At 48.5% G+C, this 14,191-nt stretch overlaps 5 protein-coding genes; 4 read left to right on the forward strand and 1 right to left on the reverse strand.

The window, feature by feature from the left end:
* Positions 1-620, forward strand: part of GSTUM_00010274001 (uncharacterized protein) — a gene marked incomplete at both ends in the record, with an annotated part of 969 nt that extends 349 nt beyond the window's left edge. Inside the window, 4 exons of the mRNA XM_002841183.1 lie at positions 1-94; positions 138-194; positions 360-375; positions 585-620. The exon at positions 1-94 is cut by the window's left edge and continues 349 nt beyond it. Of these exons, the coding sequence (XP_002841229.1) occupies positions 1-94; positions 138-194; positions 360-375; positions 585-620 (203 nt within the window). The remainder of the gene's footprint in view (positions 95-137; positions 195-359; positions 376-584) is intronic.
* A 5-nt stretch (positions 621-625) lies between these two features.
* GSTUM_00010275001 (uncharacterized protein) lies at positions 626-1,549 on the forward strand. XM_002841184.2 has 4 exons: positions 626-710; positions 787-846; positions 905-1,057; positions 1,121-1,549. The coding sequence occupies exons 1-4, from the start codon at positions 662-664 to the stop codon at positions 1,153-1,155; spliced, it is 297 nt and encodes a 98-aa protein (XP_002841230.1). The 5' UTR covers positions 626-661; the 3' UTR covers positions 1,156-1,549.
* A 4,876-nt stretch (positions 1,550-6,425) lies between these two features.
* On the forward strand, positions 6,426-8,139 carry GSTUM_00010277001 (uncharacterized protein). XM_052355824.1 has 2 exons: positions 6,426-6,543; positions 6,613-8,139. Exon 2 carries the CDS (start codon positions 6,770-6,772, stop codon positions 7,307-7,309), a length of 540 nt encoding a protein of 179 aa, XP_052211789.1. The 5' UTR covers positions 6,426-6,543; positions 6,613-6,769; the 3' UTR covers positions 7,310-8,139.
* Positions 8,140-9,235: 1,096 nt separating this feature from the next.
* On the forward strand, positions 9,236-11,315 carry GSTUM_00010278001 (uncharacterized protein; the record flags this gene model as incomplete). Its single annotated transcript, XM_002841186.1, has 6 exons — positions 9,236-9,458; positions 9,520-9,596; positions 9,666-9,820; positions 9,869-10,192; positions 10,256-10,499; positions 10,566-11,315. 6 exons carry the CDS (start codon positions 9,236-9,238, stop codon positions 11,313-11,315), a joined length of 1,773 nt encoding a protein of 590 aa, XP_002841232.1.
* A 932-nt stretch (positions 11,316-12,247) lies between these two features.
* GSTUM_00010279001 (uncharacterized protein) lies at positions 12,248-13,707 on the reverse strand (the record flags this gene model as incomplete). XM_002841187.2 has 4 exons in its annotated part: positions 12,248-13,045; positions 13,101-13,329; positions 13,420-13,578; positions 13,647-13,707. The coding sequence occupies 4 exons, from the start codon at positions 13,705-13,707 to the stop codon at positions 12,283-12,285; spliced, it is 1,212 nt and encodes a 403-aa protein (XP_002841233.1). The 3' UTR covers positions 12,248-12,282.
* Between the last annotated feature and the right edge of the window lie 484 nt (positions 13,708-14,191).

Below are 14,191 nucleotides of genomic sequence, written 5' to 3' on the forward strand. Positions count from 1 at the left end.
TCTCTTCCCATTTGTGGTCACGGCACATACAGCCCCTCCTTTCCTTTATCTTTAAGGGCAGATCTCTACCCCGCCGAGACTTTCCCCCCCCTTTGTACTTACAAACCATGAACTAATAATGGCTATGATTGCTCCAGGCCGATTCTCTTTCTGAAGAGCAAGTCTCTGAATTCAAGGAAGCCTTTTCCCTCTTCGTAAGTTTCTCCCATCCCCTTCATCGTTCTCCCTTTACTTCCCTTTCACCGCTCATTCACACAAACCCCTCATCCATACCTTTTGCGCTCCCTGCTTCCCTGTCCCACTTCCTTCCAAACCCAATCAGCGGCGTGCAAACTGACACAGCGTGATCCCGGTATTAGGACAAAGACGGTGATGGTTAGTAGTTATATTCCTTTCCCCAAAAAGACCCCCTATTGTCATTTGCCCTTACAGCCTATCATATATGAAGGAAAAAATTAAAAAAGGCTCTGGTGGAACGCGTTTGATTGATGACTGTGTATGGTGGGGGTTTGATAAGCGACAAGGGTTTTATCAAGCATTGCATATGTGGTGCGGGGGCTGATGTGTGCGGCTACGACCCACAGGACAAATCACAACCAAGGAGTTGGGAACTGTCATGAGGAGTTTGGGACAGAACCCTTCCGAGTCCGAGCTTCAGGACATGATCAATGAGGTCGATGCCGATAACAATGGCACCATTGATTTCCCTGGTTTGTTTACCCCGCTATAGATATTTCCTTCCTTGATCGTGTCATTTTTCTAATGCCTTATTTTTACAATCTACAGAGTTCCTTACTATGATGGCTAGGAAGATGAAGGACACCGACAGCGAGGAGGAAATTCGGGGTAATTGGCTTTGATCAACTGCCGAAATCATTGTAGTGGTGACTAATAAGTTCTACAGAAGCCTTCAAGGTTTTTGATCGTGACAACAATGGCTTTATCTCTGCTGCCGAGTTGAGACATGTCATGACCTCCATTGGCGAGAAACTGACAGACGACGAGGTTGACGAGATGATCAGGGAGGCAGATCAGGACGGTGATGGCAGGATCGACTGTAAGTTTTCTTGGGCGGATGCCCCTTGCATCCCTGCAAAGTATATTAACGTGGTTTCCATAGACAACGAGTTTGTCCAGCTCATGATGCAGAAATAAGTGGACGATTGTTAGTCGGTAGAAACGAAACTATGGAAGTAGATATGAAGTCGTGAGAGTATGGGTTAGGGTTATGCCAGCATTGTTTTTGACTCTAACTTTCACTAGCCCCTGCTTTCATCCAACTCATGCTCACTCTTCATATTTCGTTGTAGCGTTGGCGCCCTTTAGTGTTTTGCCATATACTTGTTTCTGAACGTTTTCCTCGCTCCGTCTCGTGGTGTTTTTGTTTCTTTCTTACACCTATAAGTTTCCCCCCCTAAGGTATTCCCATATTGTGTACGTTTCTTTGCGTGACACTGTGACTCTATCATAGGGACTGAATGGCAGGGGTGTTTTCGGATCGTAATCCCGCTTGACGAAAGCCATTTTGAAGCAAAAAAGGTGCATAATACGACGACGCTTTCAAAATTGGGCAAACGGAATGGCAGTGTGCATCTATTTTAGGTAGGAGCACTTGCACTGTGTGTTGTAATAATCGTGATTGATTGTATCCTCAAGTGACCTACTCTCCAGGTGGGATGAATAGGTCCCTTGAGTGCATAAAAACTCCCTCGGATATGTCATACCACGACATATAGACATCTTTATGACACAACCTGTGTGGTAGGCTGGATGTCAATATCCAACACTGTGAGTTGGGTAAGAGTAATAATGAGAAAGCATGATTCCGGAGCCTTTTCCGAAGGGAAATGAGATGCGATGCGATACTCTGGAGTGAGATACTGGGGTCACAGTACTCGTACAGCACCACTCTCACGGGAAAAGAGAATCTTAAGAATAGGTTTACCGGCAACCGTAAATCAAAAAAGTTGACTTTCAAGAACGGCTCATACTATATTGTATCATATCACGCTAAAAGGGTATTGAACAGAGTAAGAAGCTCAAGAGGGAAGAGTAAGAGTAGGGTAAGAAAGGATAGCGCCCCCAACCATAAAGAAAGAACCCACACATGCTCCGAACATGATGACGATACCGATAGAGGGAAATATTGTAAGAAGGAAAGCAAGAAAGCAAACACCTTTATCATGAGATGGAGAGAAAGGGAGGGGAAGGGGGGGGGGGTAAGAAAAAAAGAGGGGAAGGAGAAGGAAGAAAGAATCAAGCATTTTCTCCCCATCGCCAACCATGCCATGCCGAACCCGTAATGAAAAGAACAAACCAGACCGACCGGACTAAACCGTACAAAAGAGAGCAAAAGAACAAACCAAAAACCAAAAAAATAGTGTTTTACAGACCCCCCCCTCCCCTTCCCCCTCCTCTTCCCCCAATCTACCGATTGTTCCTAACACTCAACCCCCCAAATCCCCTGACCACCACGCCCGCCGCGCCAATCTCCTCCATCCTCTTTTGCCCTACATCGAACACCTCCTGCACAAGCCCCATGACGACCTTGTAGTCCCCACGACACACCTCCCAGCGCTCCTTATCCACGCGCTCCCACGCGCTCTCGATGACGCGCAGCTCTAGGTCCATCTTGCGCACGCCCTCCTGCGCACGAACGCACAGTTTCCGCAGGTCGCTCTCGAGCGCGGCCGAGGCGGTGGGCATGGTCGGGGCGGTGAGGATGTTGAGCAGCGTGCGGAGCGTGGCGGTCACGCTAGGTATGTGGTCCTGTATCACCTTTTCCAAGGATAGGTGGCTGGTCTGCGAGATCGCAGAGGGGCGGGCAGGGGTTGGGCCGTGGGGGGCTGGGGCTGTGGGCATTGTTGAGGAGGGGGTTCGTTCGTTTTGTCCGGGTTGGTGGTTTTGGTGGGAAGGTGTTTTTGTCTTTCTTTCTTGCTTGTCTTGCTCGCTCGCTTTGGTGGGGAATGCGGGTAGGCAGGGTCGTGGGATCGTGGGATCGTGGGATTGTAAGAAGAAGGTAGGAGAGGGAGGATGAAAAGAGGGGTTGAGCGGGTGAATGAATGTATGAGTGAATGAGTGAATGGGAGGCTGGAGCAATTGAAAAGTCGACTATCGTGAAAAAGGCTGGCTTGTCAAATTTATATGTCGATCGAAGCTATAATAGCTGCCGCAGCAGCCCCACGTAACGTAACGCTAACTGCAACCCTTCGTCCCTTCTTCCCGTCCTCCCAAGGCTCAATCTCAATCGAGCTCAGGGAAGCAAAAGCGGGTAAGTAATAGCAATAATAATGAACCCTCAAATCGCACTTGCTCAGCTGAGACTTATCCACCTCTTCTTCCCTCTCCGTTTCGTCCGTTCGTGGAAGACTCGTAGTAGGGTAGTACTGTACTCGTACAGTGCAGTACAGTAACCGTGTATCGTTATGGCTCCTCGCAATAAGAATCGCCAAAAAGTTTCACCTTCACCTTTTCTTTCTTTCTTTCTTTCCCTCGTTCTTCGTTCTTCGTTTCTTCTTCGAGTCCAAAAGCAAACAACCCGTCTCGAATATCGTATGAAAAATCGGAAAAAAATCAGAAAAAAAATCGAGAAACCACCCGAATATAAACCAACCCTTCTTCCCAAACTTGGCTTAGCAAGATGAATAAATAGATAAGTTAGTCCCAAATCCCCCCCCTTGACCATACCTTTGACAAGGATAGGTAACATGAGAATCCTTATCTCCCTCCTCCCCCTTCCTTCATCCATCCAATCCATCTACCAACCGATCCCCCGATCTCGGTGCTGTTTACTTTTTTTTTCCCTCCCACTTCGACTAACATACCTACCTACAGTACCGTAACTACCTACCCAAGTTACCTACCTACCTACCTGAATTACTCACGCGTCAGCGCAAGCATTTGCGAAAATGCTTGCCCGCCTAACTACCACCAACGGTGCAAACCAAAGCATGTTAGAAAGAAAGGACCGATTTGTAGCATGAATGTCGATTTTACCTTTTGGTTGGGAGTGTGGGGGGTGTGGGTGGGGGGAGGGGGGTGATGTAGAGCTTTATTGTGGTTGGTTGGTGAATGGGTGAGTAAGGCTTGTTTTAGATGAATTGGGGAGAGAGAGATTGGAAAGGGGGGGAGGAAGGGAGGAAGGAAGGGAGGAAGGAAGGCTGTGGATGGAGTTAGACCCCGTTTCTACACGTGATTTTGATTATGGTATGCGGTGGTGCGTTGGTTATTGGACGGGAGCCTTGTAGGTTATCGTGCTTACTTGGCTTGCTTGCTTGCTTGCTTGCTAGGCTTCGGGATGTAGGTGGTATGATATGGCATTATACAGTTCATTGTATCATACAGTAGGGCGAGAAAGTGTTTTGGGGAGGAGGGGGGAGGTTTTCCTTGGAAATCGCAAAAGTCTCCTTCCATATCTCCTTGCTGTACCATTTCATCATAGTTCTATCGTGGGAACAGTATCATAAAATGATTCCATGGTACGATACGGGGAGGAGGAGAAGAGGGGAAATTAATTATTCCCAACGACATCATACATCCCCCCTCAATCCAGGCACACTCCATTCCCCAATTCCCCCCTTATCATACTTAAGTAACCTACCGTACATCACATCTCCATTTCCTAAAACTCGGGGGTCTTTTTTGCCCTAAGGTATGATGATGAAGTGCTCGAGTAAATAATCACAAAGAAAAAAATAGGGAAAGAAACAGAAGTATATCGTCCCACACACGATATATCGACAGGGGGGCAAAACTTCGCGAAAGACATTTTCCCTGTTTTCAACTATAACTTTGCCATTGAGATTGTAGATATGATAATAGGTATCATGGATAGGTGGTGGGTAGGTACGGAAACTTTAGGTGTGTGTGTGTGAGCGTGAAAGGTCCCCAAAACTGATTTCGAGCGGAGAAATCGGAACCCTGAACCAGTTTTTTAAAACGGTTACAGTACTCATACAGCGCGGTACCGTATGTACCGTACTATACAGTAGAGCCTCTCGATCAGGAACCAACAGCCAATTGAAAAATTCAAGAAAGATCTCTGCCTGGGTGTTTTACCCGCTCACCTTTTAAGGGTTCTCGTATATACAATGGGTTACCGGTAGGTGGGTAAGGTGGGTAGGTGGATAGGTGGATAGGGTGGGTAAGGAATAGAAAGAATGCGCATCGCAAAAAGGAAGCATCATCATAGGTGTCGTGTGCATAATGTGAACAGTGCACACTATCGGCGGACTACGGTACTCGTACTCTACTCACACTCTTTCGCGTTTCTCGAAACAACCCGGTTACGGGCATTCTAACTGGTAGCGGTGGATAAATTTATCCATCCACCACTACCCCACTAAATCATGTCGGATCCATCAAACCGGTATAAGTTAATTGAGAAATTTCCACGATCGATATTCCTCCCTTCGATGCGTTTGCAAAATCCCCCCCCCCATCAACAACAACTCGCAGGTATATTAATAATCACCAACGCTCTCGTAGCAAACTTGAGGGGGAAGATGAGATGATGATGATCTACGGCACCGGGAAACGATGCGGTTAATTTCTCGAAACTGTACCTACAGCAGTTCTTAAAACTCTAGTCTGGTCTAGTAATCCAGAGCAAAGTCAATAGCAGGGTCGTTGGATCTTGGATCTTGTTTCCCATCCTCGATCTTGTAATTCGGAATCTTACTTGTGCGGACAGCGAAGCAAACTAAGGCAAGCCAGTCGATCAACCAGCAAATCGGCCGGATCTTCAGAAACTCTCGAGCACAGTGATCGTACCGCACAGTACGAGTAGGGTACTTTTACCCATACGGTAGGGCACAACAAGTGCTGTGGTGACACCAGAAAACGCTCAGGATTTTCCCGTTTCGGACCGACAGAACTTCGCTTGGGAGGGAGTTGTCGTATATATGGCAGGATAGACCTTGGTTTTGTCGGGAGCGGCTCTTACTTACACCATACAAGTACCGGTACTCGAGTAACAGGACGGTGAGGTGCCGGTTGGTTGGCAGTGGGGATTGCTGATAGACAGTGATAGAACCGTGGGAGTTCTCTTCTTGCTATTGCACTTGTTCGAACCCTATCCTTGCCCTGCTGTGGGCTGCTCTAGTGCTGGTGATTTCCCAACATGGGGCTCGTATTGCCTATTTGGGCCGCTCGTAGTTCCCAACCTTGCGATCGATCGATGAAGAGCATTTTTGCATGAACTCGCCGGGTATATGCGGAATTCAGTTATCGCAGGAATATCACTACCCATAGATAGTGTCTATCAATCAGTCAGGATGGCAGAGCAGGCGAGGAATGGTGTCATTTTTTTTTTTTCCCACATTGTCCTTCCCCCGCCTCCTCAGCTCAGCTTGTTACCCGGCAGCGAACGGGTGAGAATTCCACTTTTGTGCACAGTGCTCGAGTATGAGTATGATAGATTGGCTCAAGTGCGGGATAAAGGTGCAACTTTGAAATATTAAAGGGCGGTGCAGCACGCAACGGGGCAAAGCAAGCAGTCACTTTTTTCTGTAGGTGCGGTTTGGGTCGATATATAATGACGTGGTATGTTTTTCCTTCCATTCTTCTACTCTTTTGTACACGTACGTAAGTTAACCACGGCACCCCATGAAGGAAGGAAGGATGAAGGATGAAAGAGAGAAAAAGGAGGACATGAATCGTCGCTAGGGAGAAGGGGCGTGCGAAGCTGCTTTTCTCACCGTACTTGTGTTTTGCTGGATACGAGAAAGAATTAACCTGGCCTCCTTTTACGCGTTTCGGGACCTTATCGATGTTTATTCTGCGAATTCTAGGAAAATTATCCCCCTCCATTTTTCCTGCGGTCTGGTTTCCCTCCTGGAGCGAAAAAAGTTTTGCCTTTCGTTACGTGCTATCGTCATTCTTGTGGAAAAAAAGGTTGGCCATTTGCTATGCTGCGCTGGATTCCGGAACTGGTCCGGCCCCTCCGACAGCACGATATCACAGAAACAACTCTCCGAGGAGTGAAGCGCCCCTGGTTCATGCCCATACACCAAGCCCATCTGACCTTGTAAAGGAGATTGAAGCCATCCTGAGACCATCGCGGACTGCCATTTTACTATTTGCCATTTCCCTTTTCCGGATTTTCTATTTTTGGCCTAAGCTGGACCGGCCGTATATTTTCTCCGTTTCCCGTTGCTTCCACATCCCTCCCTTATGGACCCGGATTGGATTTACAGAGTTTAGGTCTGGGAGTGCGGGGGAGCAGGTTGTACTACAATTCTGCATTTTCACTCGACCTAGCATTCCAGCACTGTTGGAACTTGCCCGAAGGCCTCAGATGGACTGCTGAACGATCATTTGGACGCCTCTATGACTGCCTCAACGAGTACTATCGCCCTTATAGTACCGAGCCTGAACCTGTTGCCCGGAGGGACTGGACCATCTCGCCTAGAGCTATTTATGGACGACTAACTCTCTGGGCCCAACATTAGGGCGTCTAACGGCATTACGGCCTACCCCATCCACCAAACGGCTAACTGAATCGAACTCGACATCCACCAGGAACTAAAATGGCAGAAGACGTTGGGCCCGTCTCTCTGTGGCGTGGCAGGGGTCTTCGAGGTCATTGAGAGCGAAAGGGTCTTGTACTATTGTATGGGATCCGACATGGAGGTGCTGAGTTTGAATGATGATATTGTCTATCCTTGGGCTGAGTAGCTAGAATGAGTCAGACAAAGAGTGATGGTATACTGTTCCTGTTTTCTTTTTTGCATATGAGTGGATATATGTAATCTCGGTGCGGTGGTGGAATTGTGAAGTTTGGTGATTTGAGTAAGGGGTTTAGGTCGGATTGGAAGAAAGGTTCAGATCTGGTAATTGTTGAGGGGAGGTTCGCGAACACTGCAAAGACGAAGCCACGACACATTACGCGAGCAATGCACAGTTGCCCCGTCACCGCTGTGGTTCTCTTATCACCCCTCGTCACTATGCAATATCGACCGGGAGGTGGGTGGAACGTTCTATGGAGTGGTGAGTTACTGGGCAAGGGCTTTTAGTAGTCTAGGTGGATGGAGAAATGGTTTGATAGAGGAGCCGGTATCATATAATATTATTATGAAAACCACCTAGGCTGGACACTCAGTAATGGCGGTTGTATAATTGGGAATGCAAGCTTTAAGTATCTATTGATATTCTACAATCGCAGGTAGTTTGATATACTGCCTTCTTTCTAAGCTGAAAGAAGTAATAAGCAAGGTCAATACCATAATACCGTACCCTTGCTATCCACTACTAGATTATAGATGGAAATCACCGCGTTAGCCAGATGGTTTTATTTTAACAAGTTAAGGGGATTGCAGAAATTAATCTCTATCCCTTTTTCTGTATTTGTCCCCTTTTTTACTTTCCCAGGATAATTCGAGTTTAGGAACACGAGTAATTCAAGTGTGGTAATTGTGCAGATGTTTTCTAATGGTCCGGTCACAGCAAGAGCTCCCCAACCATACTATGACACCTTTGGTAAATGTCTGAGGTCAACGTATGCTATTGTCTGCGCTAGAGAGCTGTGTAATCTGAGCCTAGATTAGGGAATAATACATGATACCTTGTAAAACAGGCAAGAATAGTGGATGGAGAGGATTTTGGGCGCACCAAGCATTACCTGAATTGGGGGAGAGGGGAGGTGCTGTGTTGGCGCCATTGTAAGTGGGAAAAAACGAGCAAGGCCGATACCACCCATCCACTCAGTACAGGAACTGCTGGAACTAGAGCTTATGGGCATGTATGTTCCAACTATTGCCCCTACTTTATGGGAGAGAACATAGTGTACTTAACATTTAGTTCAAGTTACTATATATGTTATACTATCCGAGGAGGATCAATTATATTCCCTTAGGCACGGTATCAAATTGCTTTTCCGGTATATGTCACTGTTTCATTCTTTCTCTCTGGACCCTTTTTATGCTGGCTTGCTTTATTTCTCAGTTACGATACTGGGTACTATTTGTTATTTTCCCCTAGCCTGACAAAGCTGGAGAAGATCTTTTGTTGCTTCTCTCTGTTTCAATTACTTCTTGTTAAATCTCCAACCAGATTCACCCCAACCAAAAACCTCTCGGACCGAGTAACACCCCATGAAGGTTCACGTGACAATCTATCATACTTTGTGCCAAGCACCGTCCCCAAAAAACTTCAATTACACCTCCGAAAATCCCAACCCGCCTACCATCATCAACATCCCGCTGCCGCGCCACTCATAACCACAAAAGCGTTAACAATGGCAAAACGAAAGCACGAAGGTGAAGGAGATGCCACCCCCGTGATTACTACTACTGCCGCCACCGCAACCACCACCTCAGAAGTAGATACCGACACAAGTTTCGCAGCCTTCGGCCTAGACCCGCGCTTACTCCAGGGCATAGCCAAGCAGAATTTCTCGCACCCGACGTTGGTTCAGGCAAAGGCTATTCCGTTGGCGTTGGAGGGGAAGGATATCCTTGGTGTGTTGCTTGCGCTTGTGGATCAATTGATGAGGATGAATGCTGATCGAATGTGATGTAGCTAGGGCGAAGACGGGATCTGGGAAGACGGCGGCATACTTATTGCCAGTTCTGCAGGCGATTTTGAAGAGGAAGGAGGTTTGTTCTTTTACTCTATTCTCCTTGATTGGAGAGAGGAGGGGGGCTGATTGGTTGATTGATTGCTAGACTTCCGAAGAAAGATTTACAAGCGCATTGATACTCGTCCCGACAAAAGAGTTGGCGCAGCAGGTTCACAAAGTTATCGAGTCTTTAGCGGCTTACTGCGGAAAACACATTCGTTCAATCAATCTTGCGCAAAATATATCTGAGAAAGTACAGCAGTTGGTCTCCCCCTCTGCTCGCTCTCTACGTGCGCTAACAATCTTCAGATCCCTCCTCTCTGAAAAGCAGGATGTGGTCGTCTCAACCCCCTCCAGGGCACTCGTCCACATCAACATCTCCGAGTCCCTCACCTCACAGCTCACCCACCTCGTAATCGACGAAGCCGACCTGGTGCTGTCATACGGGTACGAAAATGACCTCCAGGGCGTCTCAAAAGCGCTTCCGAAGGGTCTGCAAACCTTCCTCATGAGTGCAACACTCACTACCGAAGTCGAAACTCTAAAGTCCCTCTTTTGTCGGAACCCCGCAATCCTGCGACTAGAAGAAGACGTGGATGCGGAAGGCGAGGGACTCACGCAATACTGTGTTAAGTAAAGCACCCCTCACTCCTCACCTCGGCCGAGTGGGTGAATAGGAGACTGACAATGTAACAGATGCAGCGAAGACGAAAAATTTCTTTTACTATACGTAATCTTCAAACTAAAACTCATAAAGGGCAAAACCATAATCTTCGTTGGGGACATAGACCGGAGCTACAGAGTCAAGCTCTTTTTAGAGCAATTCGGAATCCGCAGCTGTGTGCTGAACTCCGAACTACCCGTGAATTCCCGTCTGCACATTGTGGAAGAATTTAACAAAAACGTCTACGAGATAATAATAGCCAGCGACGAGAACGAAGTCCTCGGAGACGAAGAGGATGATGACAAGGACGTCCCCGCGCCTGAACCTACAGCCTCCAAAGAGCAAGCAGAACCAGAACCAACTCCCAAATCCAAAAAGAAGAAAAACGCCAAGAACCGTAAGGACAAAGAGTACGGCATCTCCCGAGGCCTCGATTTCAAAAACCTTGCCTGCGTGCTGAACTTTGACCTTCCCACAACCTCAAAATCATACACCCACCGCATCGGCCGCACTGCGCGTGCTCACAAGAACGGAATTTCACTCTCCTTTGTAATCCCTACCCACCTCTTCGGCAAGCACAAACCAACGACCCACCCGATTTGTGCAAACAACGAAAAAACGCTCCAACGGATTCGCAGATCCCAGGCTAAACTTGGCAGGGAGATAAAGCCATACGTCTTCGACATGGCGCAAGTCGACGCCTTCCGATACAGAATGGACGACGCATTAAGGGCCGTGACCAAAATTGCCGTGAGGGAGGCACGGATGCGGGAGTTGCGGGTGGAATTAGTGAAGAGTGAGCGATTGAAGAGGCATTTTGAAGAGAACCCGGAGGACTTGCTGGCACTTAGACACGATGGGGAGAGCGGTCGGGTTAGGGTACAGGCGCACTTGCGGCATGTGCCGGGGTATCTGCTGCCGAAGGGGGGGAAGAGCGGGGTGCTTAAGCCGCAGGGGGGGGCAGCGGGGTATGTGGGGTTGAGGAAGGTTAGGGAGAATAGAATTCGCAAGGCGAGGCAGAAGAAGACTGGGAGGCGGGATGCGGGGACCGGGAGGGATCCGGTTAAGATGTATAGGGGTGGGAAAAGGTAGACGAAGGATATCCCGGATCAATGCTGGAACTTGTATTATAATTCTTATTCCATCACGGGTTCTCAATCAAAAACATTTAATTGTGTCGGCGCTTTATTTTCGCATAGAGCATCACTCGATAAAATGGGCACGTGAGTGAAAGCGTGGTATCATAACATTATTATCCAGATATCATACCAAAACTCCAGTACCAAACTTCGGAAATCAAATCAGCCCGCGATATCCGCCACGACAATCGACCACCAAACCATCGATGACCCGGCAAACTTACAGCCCCTCAACCCCCCGAAGAAGGTAGAATGCGTCACACACCGCACGGCACCACCACCAATCCTCGCCGACCGGGCACACAAGGCAAGTTAAAAAAAGCCCAGAACCCATTGCATACCACCCCCGACCGGCGCACCCAACACGGGGACGACGACCGCGCCGAGGCAATTCGCTGCCGTCGTCCGGTAAGCGTGCGGATTTGTACAGCACGGCATGTATGAAATTGGATGGTAGTACCACCGCGCCTGACTTGTCCTGCGCCAGAGTGCTGGTATAGCATAAGCACTGTGCACTGTGGTGCAGGGTGAGTAGTCTGGTGGGGAGTGATGTTGAGGGTATTACTGTAATAAAGGGTTATAGTATTATCATGCTGGCGGGAGCTGGAATAGAGAAAAGAGCTGGATACGAATCCGCCCCTGGTGTCTTTTGAGGATCTCATGTGAAGTCATGCTTATCGACGGGATATTTCATACGAACGCTTCACTCACGTTAAGGGGGGGGGAAAAAACCTTCATTCACTACTCAATACCTATCAAATTATCGCGTACGGTAATCCTTAGAATAGACGACTAAGCCTACCAAACAAGTAGGATAAACAAAAAAAAGCGGCACCACCACCAAAAAAAAAAAGACCAAGAGAGAGAAATACACAGAAGGGAAGATTCGGACTCAAACAGCTTAAGTGGGACTTGGAAAATCACGACATATCTTCCCCGAGCATGTCCTTGACGACCGCCTTTCCAGCCAACCTCTTCTCCAGTGATCCCAACTGATCCTCCGCCATTCTCTTACTGCCCTTCTCCCAATACCCATTCTCATTCCAGGTCCATCCCTTCAAAGCCTTGCTAGACCAGCCGGAAACAACCTTCGTGCGAATCCTCACACTCTTATGGATAGTCTCCTCGGTACCGTCCCCATACCCCCCGGGAGTCCTGGTATTCCCGCCGACAATCCTCATGATCCCGGTCGCGGAGTCGTAGATCTTGCCAGCGGCCCACTCGCCACTGGAGTGGTCGTCGCTGTTATGGATGATAATCTTGAGGTAGTCATCGTCGAACTGCAGGAACGGCAAGAGCTGCTGGATCATCCAGGAGAGAGTCATGTCCGCGATCTCCTGGTCCTCGTATCCGCCGCCGACATTTGTGTGGACGCCAGGGAACCAGCACTGCTTGAGGTTGACCGGGGTGTCGTCAGTCTTCTTCCACAGCGTGGGCGTGAAGGGCCCACGGTGCTCGTCGAGCGCGAGCGCGTGGAAAGCGTTGTCCACGCGCGGGGACAGGTCTGTGTCGTGGAATCCGTACTTTTCCTGCTCGTTCCCGGCGATCCAGTCCCCGATTATGGGAACACCGGTTGACGGGATCCCTAATGATCCGACCGTGTCCCAGCAGCAGATCGTCTTGACTCTGACGTTCGGGATGACGAGGCTACCACCCTCGCGGGCTTGGAATTCGGCTACCGCACTGTTTCCGCTGAGTTAGTGTGTGAGGTTCTGGGGATTAAGGGGGGGGGACATACCTTTGGCTACGAAACTTCTTGGCCTGATAGTCTTGGTAGACTTGGTAGAAGTTGTCCATGCCCTTCTTCGTTAGGATGCCAATGCGGCAGACAAGGCCACAGATTGAGCGTGCAGTATATGCTCCGCGGGAGAAACCAAAGAGATGGATGGTATCTCCTGGGTGGTAGTTGTGAGCTAAGAAGCCATAAGCTTCGCGGACGTTCTCCGAGAGGCCAAACCCAGTGCCGCCTATTCACCGATTCACAAGATTGTCAGTAAATAGAGTTTGGAGGATTAATTGAGAAGAAGCATGAAGGATAGAAGAGGGAGTGAACTAACCACCGATAAGCCTATTCACCGTCCCTCCAGTGCCAACCCCACTCTGGTAATAAATCACTTGGGAAACACCATCATCGGTAAAACTCTTCAAGGCACGAGCAACCCTCGTAACGTTCGTCGGGACCTCGAGTTTCCCTCCGTCAGAATCCTGCCAGGTGCCTGTTATGCCCCATCCTCATCAGCACCACTTCAATTCGATTCGCTCGGAGGGAGCGGTGGAGACAGACCGTCACAACAAATGATAATTCTCTTCATTCTGGGCCCCGAATCGCTGAATGGATTAGACATCGTGAAAAGCGGAAATCGGGCGCCTTGATATAACAATGATTGGCTTAATGGGCCGGTAATCCGGAAGTTGAGAGGTTGGTAGGGCTGTAGGTAATGCAGCTAGTTGAAATGATGAGGTAAAGAAACAAGGTGAATCAGTTAACTATAAGAGACCTTTCAAATGAAAATGTCTTATTGTGGCGATCAACTCGTATCCCGCTAGTGAAGGTGGAAGTAATCAGGGACTCAGTTATGGGGGGTAGCATTGTGAATTAAGTAGTAATGTGGAGGAGGCCAGGAAAGGAAGACAGAGGGATGTGCTAGTACCGTACTCTACTCGTAGAGTTGCAATTACAACTTCAGCCCGAAAGCAGGTGTGAGTACAGTAGGCTGTGTCGCACAGTACCAGTGCAGTGCAGTGCAGAAGTTAACCTCCTATCACGGCACTGCGCCGAGAATTTCATACGAGAGAATTCCATCATCACATTGTACTGTATGATATCGC

Source organism: Tuber melanosporum (genome assembly GCF_000151645.1).
Source record: "Tuber melanosporum whole genome shotgun sequence assembly, scaffold_68, strain Mel28".
Taxonomy (NCBI): Eukaryota; Fungi; Ascomycota; class Pezizomycetes; order Pezizales; family Tuberaceae; genus Tuber; species Tuber melanosporum.